The sequence below is a fragment of the Sorex fumeus genome, unplaced genomic scaffold, assembly GCF_029834395.1.
Source record: "Sorex fumeus unplaced genomic scaffold, SorFum_2.1 ptg000131l, whole genome shotgun sequence".
Taxonomy (NCBI): Eukaryota; Metazoa; Chordata; class Mammalia; order Eulipotyphla; family Soricidae; genus Sorex; species Sorex fumeus.
This window is the reverse complement of record NW_026606188.1, coordinates 27,692,456-27,706,389: the sequence shown is the minus strand read 5'-3', so window position 1 is coordinate 27,706,389 and position 13,934 is coordinate 27,692,456. Positions and strand designations below refer to the sequence as shown.

At 33.9% G+C, this 13,934-nt stretch overlaps 1 protein-coding gene across 5 annotated transcripts in view; it reads right to left on the bottom strand.

The window, feature by feature from the left end:
• Window positions 1-2,509: 2,509 nt before the first annotated feature.
• PTBP2 (polypyrimidine tract binding protein 2) overlaps window positions 2,510-13,934 on the bottom strand; it is an 80,683-nt gene continuing 69,258 nt past the window's right edge. For 2 of the 5 annotated variants that reach the window (XM_056139037.1, XM_056139041.1), the window contains 6 exons: window positions 10,724-10,878; window positions 9,243-9,276; window positions 8,732-8,824; window positions 4,400-4,616; window positions 4,227-4,304; window positions 2,510-4,079 (listed from right to left, as the gene is read on the bottom strand). In XM_056139037.1, coding sequence (XP_055995012.1) covers window positions 3,947-4,079; window positions 4,227-4,304; window positions 4,400-4,616; window positions 8,732-8,824; window positions 9,243-9,276; window positions 10,724-10,878 — 710 coding nt within the window. In that variant the 3' untranslated portion in view covers window positions 2,510-3,946. The remainder of the gene's footprint in view (window positions 4,080-4,226; window positions 4,305-4,399; window positions 4,617-8,731; window positions 8,825-9,242; window positions 9,277-10,723; window positions 10,879-13,934) is intronic. The other 3 variants (XM_056139038.1, XM_056139040.1, XM_056139039.1) reach the window with 3 other exon arrangements.

Below are 13,934 nucleotides of genomic sequence, written 5' to 3'. Positions count from 1 at the left end.
TATGTGCCCAGTTTTACTGAACAATTCTGTAGTTGTTTTTTGGCTTTTGGATAAAGATTTTTAGATAATACTCCATTTAAAAACATATTAAGGCAATGAACTAAAAGAATCTTTAAAGGTCAAAAACTAGCTATGAGAAAAGATTAAGTCTCAAGTTAGATCACAGCAAAGTTTCACAGCAATTTTAAAGTGGAATCTCTAAGTATGACGCAGCCTTTTTATTGGGACATAAGATAGTCTAAATAGATTACGTATGGTTAAATCCAGTCTTCCATTTGGTTTTGAAAGTCATAGTGTACTTGGATGTTACTTCTTTTTTCTTAGACTTTAATTCTAAAATATCAAAACTTTCTTCACGGGAGTTGGTGAGATAGGCACCTTCGATGAAATCAAGCCCAGTTTAATCTTAGACATTAGAGTTGGGTGTAGCCCTGCAGACCCCAAGCATCTCCCTGGTAATTCCCAGCACAAGCAACACTGCATTTTGGGGTTCTAGCAATGACTACCAGTTTAGTAGGCTGACAACTGCTGGGACACCAAGGCCCTAAGCACTAATGCTATCTACCACGGATACCAAACTTGCTAGGCAAATATGGCAGTAAATCCAACTCAGCCATTGTTAACTCCCTCTCACCCCACCGCTGCTGCCCCTGCTCCTCTGACAGCAGTTTACCAACTGCATAGCATTTCTGCATTTGTTCACAATAACCCTGCAAGGCTGGCTAAGCTGAATCTTATTACCTCCACAGAATAGATAATACCGCGGCTTAGAAAAATGACTTGACCTTTTCCTAGAAACTACAAATTAGTACCCATAATTTGATTATACTTATTTCAAACCTTATAAACTGAAATGCCTCAAAGGTATGTTGATCTATTCCAAATATAAGATTCACTACTTTTTTTTTCTAGTTGCTTTCAAATGTCAAACTAGAATTCTAATGTTAAAATACTTGGTAATTTCCAAAATAATTTTTCCCCTTAACATACTACTGCCGGAAACTCCAATTTGCATTAAACCACATCAAAGTATGAGCCACCAGTGGTACACACTAGTGTCACCATGTTAAATGTTAAAATAAAAAAATCAGTTTCAGATTGCAGTGAGAGCTCAAAGGGCTAGAGCAACCTCGAGTACTGCCAGGGGTGTGGGCCAAAAAAGAAAAAAAAAAAAGGGTCTTCTGACATAGAAGAAAAAAAAAATCAAGCTACTTTCTATATATTCAAGGTAAATTACCTATTAACAAGTAGTTAAGTTTTAATCACATGGCAGTTCATTCTAAGAGATTAAGAATGAGGCATATAATAGGAATAATCACAAAGCTAATAATTTTCATCTAGTATCAGTTGACTATACGAAAGGACTCCAGGATGTGAAATATTCCCACTCACTGATTTGGTACCTTGAAAGACTGTAGAGTCGTGTATGTAGAGGGGTGTACTTTGAGAGATGGTAAATATATGCTGCACTAGAAGCAGAAAGAACTTAGGTTTTCAATCATCATGCATTAGAGATATTAGGAATTATTCCCAGTTCAGGAAATGGAGAACTCCAGTTCACAAGCAGATCTCAAGAGTTTCTGATTGCAGGCCAATCCCAAATGGAGTGATTTGTATTTGAGATAGTTAAGTCACGAATACTGAGAAATACTGTACTTTGTTCATTAATTATTCATTCACCATGTTTTTTTTTTAAAGGTCTTAGGCACATCTACTACTGTGAGAGTACTTCTGTATTATAGTGCTACTTTAAGGGAAAAAATAAACTACTTTCTTAGAGGGAATATAACTGAATAACATAGCATGAGTGTTTTATCTTCCAAATGGGTTTTTCAGAATTCCAAAATTAATCCAAAGTATTTTGAGTAATACAAAGAGTATCCTAAGCTGAATCCCTTAACAAGGGGACAAAGTACCATCATGAATTACCCATAGTCCTAGAGTACTTCTGTGTGTGTGTACAGATGTGTACTTTTTTCACATTCAAAGCAAGTGTTATGTTGTTGCTTCTTTCCAATAACACCATATATCCTTTGTTAAAATTCATAAAGTAATCCAAGATTAGTAGGAAATCTTTAGCAGACACAAAGATGAAAGATGAAACTGCAGCAAGAGAGCATGGCAAATCCAAAAGATCTATTAGTGCATAAATCTACTCAAAAGAAAAAACAACAACAACAACAAAAAAAAGAGATAGAATTAACAAGCTACAATAAAAGTTATGTCTTTAAAGCAGTAGATTTTAACAGGGTGGGAAATGTTTTAATATGTGTCCTCCTGAAAACCAGTTACTGTCTTTTAAATTAAAACAAAATAAAACAAACAAACAAAAAAAAAACAGCTGGTGTATTTTCACAGCATGTAGATTTATTTATGGTATAAATCTATAGATTGTAATATTATTACTCCTTTCCCACCCTGGCAGAGAATAAACATGAATTCAGAAGCACAGTGGAGTGAAAACAAATAAGAGAGAGAAAAGGCAGCAGAGAAAGACAGAAAAGGTGAATACAGAGCTACAGAAGTGTTTATTGAGCATGCTACAGAGGTAAGCAGAGTACACACAAAATGAAATTAAACAACCATCAAACCTCCCAACTTTGTTAGAAAATTAATTTTTAATTGTGCCGCTTTCAAACTATACTGAATTTTACATTTCTAAAGATGTAAAAACTCAACTAATAGAAAATATACATGACCATTCTGTCTACACAGATAACAGAATCTATGAATCTTGAAACTAAGTACATCAATTTCAAAAAGTATTGGTCATTTAAACAGAATCAACAATTCAGATTGACAAGAACTATTCAAATTAATTTGACCTGTAGATTCTGAGCCATGTTTTTATTAAAGTCAGATCTATTCCTAAATACAAAATATTTTTGAAGATTTATTAAAACTGAATATTACAATGCAAGGTAAATTAAGACTAAAGGCACATAAACTTTGGTCCCACCTGGTTGTCAGTTTTAGAAAACTGCCACAAAATTAATCTTCCTGCAAACTTTCGCAGTACACTTTCTTTATCTTTGAAAAATACATGCACCAGTTCCTGAACTAGCTAGACCAGTCTGCACATGCTCAGAAATCCACAACCATATTCCAAATCTTAATTACAAACTAAGGATGGCAATATATATTTAAATGCACATAAGTCATGTCAACTTCAAAAACATCTACGAAAAATATTCAGCCACAAACAAGACGTTACTTAGTGCTGACATTTATATGATACGTCCCACAAGAGTGTGTACAAAAAGGTTAAGATTCCACAATGCTTTCCACATAGGGCTCAAACTTACAGAAATTACTTTTTTTTAAGAAATTAATACTCTGCATCTTGTTAATTTTAACTAATGCCTACATTCATAACTGAATCTAGACCAGAATTGTGAGATACAAAAGGCCAATGTTTTTTTAAAGCAATAAAGCCTAAGATAGTAAAAACTAAAAATGCTGTTTAATTCTTTCAATATCATGTATCTTATCTGATTAATAGAAAAAAATGTGACAAGCCAATAATTCAAAATAAGTACCAAGCAGGAGAAACAAAAACTTAACCTTTTTACACACCCCTGCCTAAACATATTGTAATTCCCATATAACAATGTGCCCTAGACAACCAATTCCTTTATTCTAGTAAATGCACAATAGCAACACTAGTTTTCCTTTTTAAGGCACGTATGTCAACTAAGTTGAGAACAAAATTGAACTTAAACTAAAATTTTAAACAGACATTAAAATGGCTCCCTATGGAACAGATGAAATACAGCAGTTAATAACTCTGCCTTTACATATGCCATTTTATTTTTTTAACCAAGGAATGGTAACAGCATGAAAAAAAAAAGGAAACAACAACAAAACAAACTCTGGTCCCCACTTTTCTGAACAGTCAATAGGTGATGACACCATACAATATGATTCACCCCCAATCTTCCTTTTCTTAAATTGTTGACTTAGAGAAGGACACTCTCAGATGATGGTTTTCACCAAGATTATAATTATGAAGATCAATCAAGGCCTGGATAGCTTCTTCCACTGTAGCCATCTGAAGAAGAGCCATTTTGTGATCTCTTCTGAAACAAAATTACGAAATTAGCAACTCTATAGAATTAGTGTAATATTCAAGTTAATTAAGCCCTGAAATCTCTATAAACACAACTATGTGAAGGACACTTACTTCTATGAAGTCATTAAATTTAAAGACAAGAAAGCTTGCTTACTGAAAAAATTTAAATGCTTTCACAGTGCCCCCAGTGTTAGCAAACAGTGTTCGTAGGTCCTCTTCTGCTACTGAAGGACTAGGAAAATTGGATGAAAAAAAATAAAGATTAATAATATTCATATTTTGCCCTAAGGTGTATATCCTTTAAATAACCCTGGCTTTAATACTTACGGGATATTGGATAGGTGAAGGGTGGCAGAAGGAGGGAAAATGTTCTGAAAATTTTTGGATCCAGGTTTCTTAAAACGATGCAATGGAGAATTACCAAAATCTTTTGTTAGCCCTTGATCATCAAGACCCTCTCGAGGTAGTTGTACAGTCTGGTGTTTAGATAGAGTAACACGGATTATTTTTCCATACATTTTCTGTCCATTAAGATGGTTCATGGCTATAAAAAGAAAAAAACCAAGTTTTCATTTGCACATATGAGACATCTGGGAAAAGCCAGCATTTTCAGAGAGCAAAAATCTATATTATAGATCTCTAAACAATCCTGCTGACAAATTATTATTTTAAGTGCCCAAGAAAAAACTTATTAGTCAACAATAACTTCTCCACAGCCTAATAAGCAGATGTTATATTCTTCACTTTTTATATAAAATAGTTCAGTCTATTTGTCTTCCTGTTGGCTATTTCTCTACTCCAATTTACTCTACATCATACCAAATGACTTCTCTATATTGCACACTTGTTCTAGTTACTACCTGCTTAAAATTCTTAAGGACAAAGTCTAAACTTTGACATGGGTGACAATTTTCCAGTCTATATGAAGAGCTATTTATTGATGCTCTATAATACCAACTCTTTTTTTATTATTGAATCAAGTGGTAAGAACCATTCCAATCCTCAAACTGTTACCTTAGACTGTCCTACTTGCATGTTTTGCTCCAGTTATACAAAACTTGTCTCCTTAAACTGGTGCAAGTTATTTTTACTATCTCTAGCCCTTAATACAAGATGTTCCATCTAGAACTCTCTTTCTTCCCTCCTGGTCTACTCAGCCTTCAAGATTAGTTCCTCAGAAAGGTCTTTTTATATCTTCTGGGAATCTCAACAAATATCCTTTTGTAGTCTCTTCACTTTAAGCTGCCATCATACTCTTCTGCAGACTGTATACAGAAGAAGAAAGTATGGAAAATTGCAAAGACTGCCTTGAGAGTATAGTTGGGAGTCCTTGATATATTCTCCAGAAAATATAATATGTATATACATATATGTGTGCATGTATGTGTGTATACATATATATGTTGGGGGGGGGGGGGCGAGAGCCCTCCACACACTAAGTGAACCAGGCCCGGCAGCCGACCTCCACTACCCAATTGCTGCCACACTCCAGGCCACTTTCCGGAGCGAACATCATGGGACACTTTCTACCCATTGTCCATAATCACCACACCATCTTTGATGGAGTTTAGACAATACACAACAGATCATAGAGAGAAATATACCTCTCGGAGTACCCGGCAAGCTACCGAGAGTATCCCGCCCGCACGGGAAGAACCTGGCAAGCTACTGGTGTCGTATTCTATATACCAAAACCAGTAACTACAACGGGTCTCATTCCCGTGACCCTGAAAGAGCCTCCAATCATAGAAAAAGACGAGTAAGGAGAGGCTGCTAAAATCTTAGGGCTGTGCCGAATAGAGACATTACTGGCGCCTGCTTGAGTAAACTGATGAACAATGAGATGACAGTGATACAGTGATACACACACACACACACACACACACACACACACATACATATACTGGTTTCTGAGCTATACCAGGCATTGCTTAGGAGAAGAGCCAGGGGATTGCACCCAGGCCTCCTACATGCACTTACTCAACTGAGTTCTTTCTCTCTATTCCTGTTTCAAACTATATTAGCCAGATCAAGAAAAGCTGCATTTCATTCAGTAATCAAATAATTAAAAGAGGTCATTCCTTTAAGCCTTAATACTCAAGCTAAACCAACAGTATGATTTGACTACTCAAAAAAAAAAAGCAACAGAGATCAAGGGATAGAGTGCTAAAGTGCATTCACTGGAAGTCTTGTTTCATGCGACCCAAGACGAAAAAAGGCAAGGCGGAAGAGGAATAAAGAAAAGTACAACAAATTTCTACTCTCCAAGTATATTTAAAAGGATTAGATTACAAAATCTGACAGATACCCTGAAGTTACTAAATCTACTACATATTGTCATATATACCTGAAGAGAAAAAACTTCAATTAAATATAAAAAAGCAAGTCAAAAATGCTGTTATAGCATAAGAAAATCAAACATTCTTGAAAAGATTTTTTTTTACTTACAGCTTTCTGAATATGTAAAAATTTATTCTTCCTAATGTAGAAGTGTAACAGAGAATCTCCCAACTGTTTATGGCATTTCATATGTTGTGTGTACTATGAAATAAAGTCAATTATCCACCCATAGTAATGGGACACATACTTCTTTTACAACGCCATTTTTTTTCTTCTCTCAACTGTCTCTATAACAACAGTTTTTGACCTTTTCACACCTGCAGGCAAGCAGTTGGAAAACACTGACCTATTTAACGACTTTTAAACGAATTTTTAAGGTGCCAAAGAGTAATTTTTGTGTTTCGGGGCCACATTGAACTCAAAGACCACTCCTTGACTGCTGCCGGTATTATTTTTTCAATTAAAAATTAAAATTTTTTAAATCTTAAGATTTTAAAGATTTTTTAAAATTCATTTTAACTACAGCTGTCAAAGTACGTTTTAAATAAAATGCATTTTAACTATAGCTGTCAAAGTATGTTTTAAGTAAATACAAATCATAAACTCCAGTGTTAAATGGGTGTATACCAGCTTTCATTTCCACTATGAACAGTGAAGAACTTAAATCATACTCTGAAGGCACTGTAGTCACACAAGAGAAATCTCAACAAACCTTTCCTTCCAAATCATTGAGGGAAAAAATAATCTTAAAAGTCTGACAGAACCAAGTAATAATATAAAGAAGTAAATTAATAAAATCTGACAATTTGTATCAAATTAAAAAAAAAAACTAGATATGCAATTTAACCAGGTACAAAGTGTGACTATGGAATAGCTGAAAATAAAAATATGTAAAAAAGAAATACTGAACAAATAGCAACCAAAACATGCAAACCTGTACTCAGTAAAGAAATATCACTGGTTAAATATTTTAACTGAGTTCACTAGATGCGTATGAAAGTTTTAAGGATGTACCTAACTAAAATGGCCACAAACCATCATACTAAGATGTTATCAACCTCTATTTCTAAATAATTTGTCAGACCAAAAGAGATATATTAATGATTCGGTACAACTACCTTATGAGAATTACACAGCTGTTAAGTATCCAATATATCCAATACACTTTTTAAAGTACACATAGAACATTTATAAAAAAAAAAAAACTGATCACACTAAACTGTAAGCTTTAAATCTCAGAGAATCATACTCTAAATTTTCCATGTTTCTAGAAACTTAAGAGACTTGAATATGTCTTAAACCAAAAAAGTTACTTCAATGAAAGTTCTATAAAAATTAGGCATGTGATATGTTTTGACAGAACGTTTTTAGAAAGTTATAAATATCTTAAAGTTTGTACATTTCAAAATCTCATTTGAAATAATTTAGTGACCCAAGATTTGCTATAACTACATTTACATCTACTTTTTTTTTTTGAGGTCTGACTGGATGTGCTAGCATCTCTTACTTTTTCCTGCTATATGTTTCTCTCTAAGCATACTATGTTCTGAAGCATCAAAACTGCACTTATTACAGAAGTCCCAGTAAGACTGAGCTTAAATGACCTAAGCCCACTTACTTGAATTCACCTTGTTTGTAAACAATGTAAAAGCAAAGTGCTAACAGTACAGTACTATAAATGTATCATCCCTTCCTTATAATTTAACATCTATCCTCTAAGTTACGTTATTATAAAAATACAGCATATACAAACATGGTCAAAAGGAAACCATAAGATTTTGAGAAATTTGGGGCTGGACCAATAGTGCGGTGGGTAGGGTGCTTGCCTTGCATGCAGACAACCTGAACTCAATCCCCAGCATCTCATATGATCCCGAGCATACCCAGGAGTGATTCCTGAGCACAGAGCCCAGAAGTTACCCCTGAGCATCACCAATGTGACACAAAAAGCAAAAATAAAAAATTTTGAGAAATCTTAGATTAGGTAATAGAAAGTTAAATGTGAATTTTCGACATTACAGAGCTCAGCACTCCTAGCACCAACTAGGTTGTTCACAGTTCCACAGTATTTCTAGAGTTTCAAGAAATCCATAAAAAATTACAACAGAGCCCAAAATAAAGTATTGTTTCAACAGGTCAGTTTTGTGTATGTTTTCTGTTTAAGTACAAGCATGTAACTTTATGGCCATATAATGAAATCAAAATTTATCGCAGCAGCCATGATTATTTGCTAGTATATATAATCTAAAATAATTCCCTCCCACCCTAGATTATATCATATATTTGAAATCAGGTCTAGGTAACGCTATTTCAACTTACCAAGTTGGGACTGGTTTCCATCAGCCATCTGTATTAGAGCACTGTCTTTCTTATTATACAAAATCTTCACACGCTGCACATCTCCATAAACACCTTATTTGGAGCCACAGAAAAGGTAATCCAAAAATGAAATTAATTTTATGTGCAAACTAACTACAAATTATCTTTCTGACAAATTAATGAAACATTCAGACATCAACATGATCACTCATTCAAACTCATCTTTCTCACAAATGAATAAAGAAGATCAAGAATTTGAACAGTGAATTTTGAAAAGAATAATTTTTGATAAACCCTCAAAGCTATGTGAATGATATTAAATTAAAGACCATGCAAAATAAATCAGCATGCATTAAAACAAATTTTGTGTCTATGGAGAGTTTTAAATAGCAAAGAAAAATAGCAAAAGATTTACTATTCAATTTTAAGCCAAAGTGCTAGCTACAAATAAGAATTAAGGTGAAACAAAAATCAAATCAATAATAAAAGTATAGTGCTAACAATAACATACCGAAGAGGGTAAACAGACTTTGGGGCGTAACCATCTTTAGAAGGAGAGAAGAGCAAGCAGCGTAAGACAAGAAGAGAGAAGAGTCGAGGAAGAGCGGAGATGAACAGATCATCCATAACGAAGGGTGGTTCCCGCAGAATGGTGAGGTGGTCATGGATCATGGTTCAAGGCGGTTAATTGGGGCAAGTTGGTCCGAGGAACATTTGTTCAAGCACAGAAGCATGAACATAGGGAATGGAGACAGGGAATGAGACAAGGACAAGGAAAATAAAGGATAAGACGGGGAAGGGGATGGGCATTTGGGGAAAGACAAGGAGAGGGAAGGTGAACACACAGGGTAAAGGATGAAATGGGGAAGGGAAACAGCAATGCAGAAGAAAAAAATAAGGAATTGGGGAACAAAAAAAAAATAAAATATAGGTCAGTACATAGGAAATGCAGGAATTTGGTCAGAAAATGGTTGGTTTATGTACTGTACAAGAAAATCTGAGTAAAATGTAGTCATCCAAGACAAATATGGGTAAAGTACATCTATATCAAAGAGTAATTATAGCATTTCATCTCAACATAGGGAAGGGAAGCATGCACAGGGATTTTTAAACTTTGAACTTTAACTGCATAAGCATGGCTGGTTATGAAATGCAGGCGAAAGTCTTAAAATAAAAACAAAGGCACTCTGATTCAAACAATTTAGCATGCAGAACTGTGAATGACAACAGTATTAAATGATAAAATAAGCTTTATGTTCGCATTGACAGAGGCCAATTGAAATGAAACAAATATTTAAATTACACACCAAAACTGATACATTGAACTTCCCACATTTCATACCAGCTTTCATAGCAATCAAAATAAAATATACCGGACATAAAATGAATAACAAAAAAATAATCTGGCAATAAATTTTATTTAAAAAGAAGGTAGGGGGAAATAAGGTTGAAAAATATTTTCAGACAATGACTAATAACTCCAAAGAAAAAATTACTAAGAAAGACTGGAAGAGTGCCTCGTCAAGATCTTTGGAAGAACCTTCAAAGAAAAATGTATTAGAGTAGTTCACATAAAATAAGATTTTAAAAAAATGCAATGACACATAAGCATGAAATGAACAAGCAAATAATTAAAAAAAGGCAAAGAGTAAAACTATTTTACAGTTTTTAAGTCTGTAAATTGGATCACATTTGCCTTTGAGAATAACAAAAAGATAAAAAGCCAAAGTGGTACTTCACCATATTTTTCTTAGGAAAAATAGGTAGTTAGGTTAAAATATATTATATATAGGAATCTGATTATCTAAGGAAATAAAGTATTATCACCTGAACAAGTACATAGATTTTATTTAGAAGTAGAAACATATAGAAAATACTTTGACTAATGAATGTACATAAAAAGAAAGTCAAGTGCAAAATGAAATAAACATGAAAACCTTTCACAAATGAAATGAAATTAAAGAATAAAAATTAGGAAGTTATTTTACTAACCTCTTCATTTAAATTGCTAACCAACAGGACTGTATTGCCACCAGCTGAGACTCCGGGCATACCCACTCGGCCAGCAGCAGCTGCAGCAGCTGCTGCAGCAGCATTTGGAATAGCCAAAGGACTCAGAGCTCCTGGAACAGCTGCAACAGGAAGCCCTAATTTTAAAATAAAGCATATTTTACGAAACACACACAAGTCGTTTACAAAAATCAATTTAAGCACGAAGGCTGGATGGCTCCAGGGCTGACCATTCCAAATGGTTCCTGAAAGTTAATTTTTGTAATATTTAGAAAAATGGTTTGTGGATATGTAGTAGAGAAAAAGAACTGGTTTCAATGAAATCACTGTTGTTAAGTACATACCTGTATTATCTTAAAAAAATTAAACACAGAATATTCCACTTCCTATGGAAAGCAAACAAAGCATAAAAATATATATACATCAAGTCAGAAACTAGAAAAATTAAGCTTCCTTGGTTTAGTGAGCCAAATCCTATGCACATCTTAAACATGACAGTAATTTATACTTTCATATTTGAACTCAAATTACAGCTTATTAAAACAAACAGATTATCAATTCTAAAGATAGATCAACAATTCACTGTTTTCAACAAAGACAATTCATTAAAATGATCTCAAGAAATCTTATCAATAATTGTTTAATTCCATCCTCCACTTGTTAAAATAATGGCAAATTTCTCTAACACACTTCCAGAATAGAAAGAACAAGAAAATGTCATCATGTTTATCTTTTTCAATATTTTGGTATCCTTTGACAACCATCTATAATATTTATTTCTATTGGTCTACTTTGCCATCTTATTTTGGTCATCCTTGAGATACTTCATAGTTTGATGCCTAAATTCTACATAAATACAAAATTGTAACAACTCACATTTACACTTGAAAATTCCCTTGTCCACCTTTTACGTAGATTACCAATAATAAACCTGAAATCCCTTAATTTCATGAAATACGTACCATTCTATTTTTTAATATATTATTAAATGATTTTTTTTCCTTCTGAGGATAATGGAAATATCCAACCTAAATGAAATTAATGCATGACATACCTGAGCAGTATCGGCCCTTAGCACTGTTGTCCCACAAGTTCACGTTTTATTTCTTCTTTTCTCTTTCCAGCTTTCTTGTGTCACAGGATGTGCTGAATATAACTTTTGGTTTTGGTTATCTTATTCTTTAGTAAAATTTTTAATCTTTTCACTTTACAGAACGTACTATGACCTTCCACTGGCAGTTTTATATTTAAAATCACAGTTATTAATCTCTGCTCCAGTTTCCTTTTCTTCCTTCTCTGAGAATGTCATCAGCGTAATGGTATGTTCCCCATTTACATTTCTGTTCTGCGTGAGTTTATTCCAGCACTCTCCCTCAATCACACTTTTGGACAACACTCACCCCCACCTCCATTTTCTACTTTAAGCTTTTGCTTTTCTGTTCTGAAAAACTTTGAATATTTACAAACAGAGACTTGTAATAAGTAGCTCCTATCTATCACACCACACTGGTTTAACAAATACTAACAGCTAATCTTGTTTCATTTATTCAATTTTAAGTAGATACTATATATGAAGAACTCATCTTAAAACTGAAACACCTCATATCTAGTATTTACTAATGCACACCAGTAGGTTTTAATGCCTTTTAAAACTTATCACTGTGAAATCCTTTAACCAACTTATCTTTACCAACTTCTCCATATGAAATAACTATAGGACGTATACTTTACTGGTTTTTTTTTTTTTATTTCATTCAGTGGGTACCTTGATTTGTTTTCTAATGTACAAAGATACATTCTTCATTCCATGACATGTGCTTGTCTTTTTTGGACTCTGTATATAGAAAATGCCCTTTTTCTTTAAATAATGTTCTTCAGTATTTTTAAGTAAGACTGGCTGAATACATACAGCACTCAACTAAAGTTGGTAACAAAAACAATAAAAACAGAAATTCCAGACCAGGAAAGTAGACTATCAAAGTAGTCTCATTATTTCCCTGATTTTTATAACTGTATAGTAGAAAAAGTAACTTTCATTAAGCTCCTTGGCCTTAGTAAGTTCTAACTGATGGCACAAAACTAAAACTTACGCCATGCAGAAGTTCATTATTAAATTTCAAACTCCCCTTTATAAAGAAAAACTTCAAAAAATCCAAACCATCAAACTCCTATATTTGCGCTGCTTTTTGCACAAAAAAATATTTAACTTCTGGTTTCATTTTAATTCTAAAGGCAAGAAGTGGCCACTAAGTGAGGGGGGAAAAAAAACCTAACTGAAGAATTGTAACTGGTTACCAAACTTTATAATCTCAGAAATCTTTGAATCCCTGAAAGCCAGTTTCTGTGCATCTTTCTCGACTGTTACTGCTTATCTCACTTATTAAAATAGTATCACCTCTTTATATACTAGGATTATCTTGAACTATGCTGTACACTGAGAAAGGACCCTCTTTATACTCTTACTGAGCATCAGTTTTTGTTTACAGTTATCACAGTTTGTATTTAACCTATCAGAAACTAAAACAAAAACATTTGTAGCCAACCCATTCATGATTACATAAGCAACATTTCTATACTGTCATAAAAAGTTTGGACTTCGGAGTTGCCGCCCACAAATGAGCCCTCTGGCTACTCAACAAGTGGCTTAAATCATGATCCGAGAGACTCAGAAACAAATCTCAAAACCCAGTGGCTTTTGGCAGAAATCCCTCCAGATTTAATTATTAAGATTTCAGAATTTCAAAATCGCAAGGCCACTAATACGGCCGTGCGACATTGTACACTATTCATTATCAGCAATAGAAAACAAATTGTCTAATGTTGCCTTTTCAACAGATCTGAGTGTTGGGACAAAATCCCAAATAATAATGGTAGATCTGATGTCAAAATAATGAATGTAATCAAAGTAGAGAGAGACTAGTGTGGAAACCATCTGCCACACAGGTAGGGAGGGGGGTGGGATGGGGGGTATACTGGGTTTTTTGGTGGTGGGAAATGTACACTGGTGAAGATAGGGGTGTTTCATGACCGAGACTTAAACCCAAAAGCTTTGTAACTGCTTTCACAGTGATTCAATAAATAAATTTATTTTTTTAAAAAAAGTCTGGACTTTATGTGCCTGAAAATGGCAAGAAAATCTTCTACATGTCTAGGCAACATTCTGTTTCCCACAGCTATGAAAACTATGTATGAT